This window comes from Conger conger, chromosome 2, assembly GCF_963514075.1.
Source record: "Conger conger chromosome 2, fConCon1.1, whole genome shotgun sequence".
NCBI classification, from domain to species: domain Eukaryota; kingdom Metazoa; phylum Chordata; class Actinopteri; order Anguilliformes; family Congridae; genus Conger; species Conger conger.
The window spans coordinates 43,121,094-43,126,650 of NC_083761.1; the positions used below are offsets into that span (position 1 = coordinate 43,121,094).

The following is a 5,557-nucleotide window of genomic DNA, read 5'->3' on the forward strand; positions in this document are numbered from 1 at the left end:
ATAATTGAATGATCACTTTTGGCGCGCAATAGCCAACTGTCCTTTTTTTCTTTTTCTCCTGAAAGGAGATACTCCTTACGAGGACGAATGTCATGACTGTACAAGTATCTGGTTAGATACAGCCAATCAACCATCTATTCATATAGCCAACTATTTCGTTTTGCTTCCAGTAAGCGAAAGCTCAATTTGTTGGCAGTGTATAGCAGAGCTGGGAGTGCCTCTACGGTTCAAAAGGCGAAGCGAATGAATCCCTGGCTCATTGAACTAATTGTCACGGAGCGCTCTTCGCACTTCAGTCAGCGCGCGAGCGCTTATACCTCGGAATTATCGTCAAGAAAACTTCACAAAACTACGCGAACAATATTTCTCGGCCGGTAATTCTAGTGACACTAGGGAGGTAAACCTTATCTTTTTGCTCCTTATAAGAAAGTATTCGTGGTCAAATTGTTTGACAAATAATAACGTAAAATTCAACTTTTGGAAAATGAAAGTACTTTGAAACTTGTTGGTATTATTATAGGTGGCGGAGATTTCATATATTTTAACTACGATTTAGTTCTATTATTATAATTATTGTTCCCAATATTATATAATTATATGTAATAGTTTATATTAATGTATTATGTTTATTATTTATTGCATGTCCTTTAAGCTTCATTACCTGTAATGAGCAGAACAATAATGAAAGCAATAGCAGCAGAATGAAACTCTAAAATGACTCTTAGTAGAGAGCATGCATCCGCCAACACAATGCAATTGACATTTACACGTCAGATATTCACCAAATGTGAATAATTACTTCCGTGCACTTCACATCAGGAGATTCAAGCATTACTTTTCACTTACTATAGTACCAGTGTTTTTCAGTGGTGTTAGATGATATGCTTTAATATTTGGATAATTCCAATAGTTAAGGTTCTGTTCCACTGAAAAAATCATTTTTTCTGTTTTTGCTGCAAATCATCCCTCAACTATTCAATTTATGGATAATACCACCTTTTCATTTATTATGCCATGTGTATGGTGAGATTAGTTTAATTATTTACCATTTCTATCTTTGGAGTTGATTTTCTCAAAACCTGATTTTGGAAGATATTACAGAACTACAGTGCATAGTTATCCTATCATCATGAAACTTTACAAACCTTCCTCAATATCCAGGAGAGTGTTTTTAGCCAATTCTTTTCTTGTTATAAGCTTTAGTGGCAGGTACAGCATAAATCACAAATCTCATTGTTAGATCCTGAAATTTCATAGTTTTTCTAAATGAAAAATCTGAAATTTATAGAAGAATGACTATGGGGTACTGGTGATAAAAACAATGGCTCAAAACAATCTTCAACCATGTCTTATTTAGAATATGAAATAATTGTAACAATATCTTACTTGGTTCAGATTATAGGCCATTACAAAAACGAAAAATGAGCTAATTTACGTATTTTGTCGGAATTCATATTTTCAAGTCCATACCTCATGATAATTGATGTGCCTCTGAAATGATCTGGAAGACCAAAGATGCGTTTTGGTGGAACATAACCTTAAGTAGTATACAGATGTTTCTGTGGTCATATGCTGTGTAACCAGAGGTTATCTTTACATGATGAAGTAAGTCTTTTGAAATACTGAAGTAAAGAAAGAACATTTGCTTATAAACACACATTTTATTGTCATTTGTATCACACTCTTAGGTATCCGGTATCATAGTAGTTATGTCTGACCTTTGAGTTCCACACATTGGCAAATTACATTTCATTGTTCAGGATCTTTGTTTCAAAAGGTATCATGCATTTGGTCATATATTTGCACTTTACACCTTGCCACATCAATGCCCTTTTGTCACATGCTTAAAGATAATACTTCTTGATTGCTTTGAACTGCAACAAGAAATGACAGGGCAGGATCTGTGCTGAAGCACTTGTGTTCAAAAAGCTGTGCCCCACCTAAGATTCAAATCCATTGGCCTAAAATGTATTACCCAACGGGTTGGTTCTTCTGTCAATCTGAGGCTTAAAAAAGCACACACAGTAACCAGGCACAAGAACATCGTACACTTTACACACAGGGCACCTGATTGAATGTTTACGGGCTGTGTAGCATAGAAAGTGAGGGATTGAGCAATGGTAAAAGAGCATATATCACGTGTAGAAAGCTGGTTGGCTGTCTGGAGGATGGACTTGTCTGGCAGAGCAGTGGTATGGTGTTTCAGCATATCTGCCATTCTTCATTGGCCTTTCTCTTCAAGGCGTCCCATTGTGAAGTCAGTGTGAAGTGTGAGTCTCCACACCGACAGCTGAGGCACTGGTGCTTAAAGAGAGATGCTTCCTGAAATGAAGGAACCCCGTTCATGCGCTCATCAAGAAAACTAAAGCTTTCGGATAAATATGAATTACTGCAGCGTTTTGATCCTCTCCCCACTGGAGCGCTACTGTTCTAGCCCTCTGCTGCTACGGGGAACAGGGTAGTCCATGGGGTAGCTTTATGGACTTGAAAGGAATGGCCAAAAATATTTGGAGATATTCTTCAGGTTTTATCATTTTATTAGGACCTGCCACTGAATGGAGAAAATTAGCTTGCATAGCCTGAAGTGGGTTTAGGGAGATGGTGGTCTAGAGTGACAGTGGTTTGGCTTCTCTGATGAGCCTTTCCAACTGACAGTCAGAGCCAGGCTCAGCTGCAGGGTACCTGGTTTTTGCTGGTGCCAGCTGAAGATAGGGGAGAGAAGGGAGTTAATATATACAGCTGTTCATTTCCTCCTGCTGTTATCTCAGGAAAATGTACGACCCTTTAGGGTGCTTGTACTTTCAGTTTGCAGTCCAGAAGCAAGCACACGACACGACAACCGCTGATAAGCATTGATTCACCGTCTTCTGCATTTCAGAATGAAATCTATATTAATATAAATATTAATATAACATAAAATGTATGTAAATAATAATAATAATAATAGTAATAATAATAATAATAATAATAATAATAATAATAATAATAACAATAACATTATAATTATTATTAGAGACAATATACAAATATAGAAATATACAACATTGACACAAGGATATTGCTTTGAACTGGGCATGAAAACTAAATATTACAATTACAACTTTGGATGTGGCTACTTATAGCCAGGGATCTTATTTAATGCCTGTAAAGAATGCTTGGTAGGCATAATGAGCATGGCTTAATGTATAATATAGAGTGATCATAAATATTGACATGCAAAGCAATTAATCTTCTGAGGAATGAATGAGAAGCCTGAGCAGCATGCAATTATATTAAGTTGCGACTAAATTGTGTTCTGCCTTAATATTTCAAATGTGGTGGTTTTCATAGAAGAATGACCTCGAAATAAATCAAGTTTGGGACTATGCCTGCTCAGTGTGCCAAATTTGAGTTGAATGCATGACTATAATGTAGTTACAGTATCATTTGTGAAGGGAATGAGGGAAATGTGGCATGGCTTATATTCTAGAGAAAGATGTCCTTTAAGCTTCATTACCAGTAGTGAGCAGAACAATAATGAAAGCAATACCCGCAGAATGAAACTAGAAAATTACTCTCAGTAGAGAGCATGCATCCGCCAACACAATGCAATTGACATTTCCACATGTCAGATATTCGCCAAATGTGAATAATTACTTCCCTGTACTTCATATCAGGAGATGCACGCATTTTCCTCAAATCAGCCATGAGATATGTGCAAATTCTGGCTGCTCTTAAACATTTTAATCATTACGAGACCGCACAGCCAATCGAAACTATATTTGTTTGGTGGCCAGAAAGGTATAAAGTTAATCAGTTCTTCCTTGCCCTGCGGCCAACATTTCTGTAATGTTTTCTGGTATTACTATACGTGAATCAATTTTTCCTTGCTCCTCCACAAAGTTTTGTAGTGTCACATGAATCCGTTCAGAAGTTATATGCTTTTCTTTCTGAAAATCCTCACCTGCTGCCATGTCCCCCTTGGCCATTTGATGTAAAAAGTTCACCCTTGCACCAAGCTTTTGACAAACTTCCATGCAAATCCATGCATAGCTTTAGGAGATATCTTGGGAGCAATTCAACTATATTATTATTGCTGCACTACATTGAGTACAGTACATAAGTAAAAGTAGTTGTCTCTAAATAGTTGTTTATAAATAAAAAAGGATTGTACTTCAGCTTTTAGAAGCATAGACCAGCTAATTCAATGATGGCGCTCAGACACCGGAGGTCTGAAAAGGCAGATCAAGCAATGAGCTATTTACAACAGTCACAAACGCAGCACTATTTGGTTTCCTGTAACGCAAAATAATGTTTGTTTAAATAACTACCGATTTTCAAACATTTTGAAATGTCTCTGCAGGAGGGAACTGGCTTACGAAAGCACCTTGTGGACATAGCAAACCCAGCGAGGGTTTTCGGAGTCAGACTGTGGAGAGGATCATAAGGCTGCCGCTGTGACACGCCGATTGGGTCTGCTTTGAGGGTGCTGTCTCTGCGGAGAGCTTCACCATGGCGGAGTGGGGCTTCCTCAGCGACCTGTTTGAGACTCTGCAGGTCCACTCGACTATGCTGGGCCGCTTCTGGCTGCTGCTCATGCTGGTCTTCCGCATGCTGATCCTGGGCACCGTGGCCTCGGACATGTTCGAGGACGAGCAGGAGGAGTTCGCCTGCAACACCCTGCAGCCGGGCTGCAAGCAGGTCTGCTACGACGAGGCCTTCCCCATCTCCCAGTACCGCTTCTGGGTTTTCCACATTGTGCTCATCTCCACACCCTCCATGGTCTTCGTCATGTACGCCGTGCACCACAACAAGAAGAAGTTGGAAGGACGCTGCCAGGACTCTGCCTCCTGCTTCCAGGAGGAGAGGCAAATGCGACGGCTCTACATTGTCAACGTGGGCTTCCGCTTGCTGGCGGAGCTGGCCTTCGTGGTGGCCCAGTGGTGGCTCTACGGCTTCCGGGTGGAGGCCCAATTCCCCTGCAGCCGCTTCCCCTGCCCCTACACGGTGGACTGCTTCACCTCCCGGCCCATGGAGAAGACGGTGTTCCTCTGCTTCTACTTTGCCGTGGGCGTGATATCGACCCTGGCCAGCTTTGCAGAGATGCTGCACATCACCTGCAAGTGGTTCTCCGTCAGGGAGCCCCGCTACAGCAGCCAGAACAAGAACAACCTGGCCCAGGAGGAGGCCTTAGCTCTGAAGGGCTCTGGACGCACGTCGCCCAGGGACAGCCGGAGCAGTGGCAACAGGCACAAATTTGTCTCCGTGCGCAGCACCAGCAGTGGAAAGTTTTCCAGTATTGGTCGCAAGAACTCCAAAACCAAGAGCCTCAATTCCAGCATAGCTGTATAATTGTTCCGTAATTAGGAACTGGCAATTCCTATGTACTATAAATGAATGTGCACAATGTCACTATGTCGTTGGTAATATATATTATATATTTGCATAATATATTACATTTTATAGATTATTGTGGAAATATATTTAATAATATATGCTCAGCAAGTTTACACTATTCTAAATTGTACTGTGTGCAGGAATTATGTCCTAATATCTGGGCATGTTAGAATTGATTCCT

At 40.4% G+C, this 5,557-nt stretch overlaps 1 protein-coding gene across 1 annotated transcript; it reads left to right on the forward strand.

Annotated features, from left to right (window-relative positions):
• Window positions 1–275: 275 nt before the first annotated feature.
• Window positions 276–5,331, forward strand: LOC133121225 (gap junction delta-3 protein-like). The gene is made up of 2 exons (XM_061230426.1): window positions 276–397; window positions 4,343–5,331. The coding sequence occupies exon 2, from the start codon at window positions 4,492–4,494 to the stop codon at window positions 5,329–5,331; it is 840 nt and encodes a 279-aa protein (XP_061086410.1). The 5' UTR covers window positions 276–397; window positions 4,343–4,491.
• Window positions 5,332–5,557: the final 226 nt, after the last annotated feature.

Bases quoted from the DNA above. Each gene is read 5' to 3' on its own strand.
- LOC133121225 (XM_061230426.1), top strand. From the start codon at position 4,492: ATGGCGGAGTGGGGCTTCCTCAGCGACCTGTTTGAGACTCTGCAGGTC.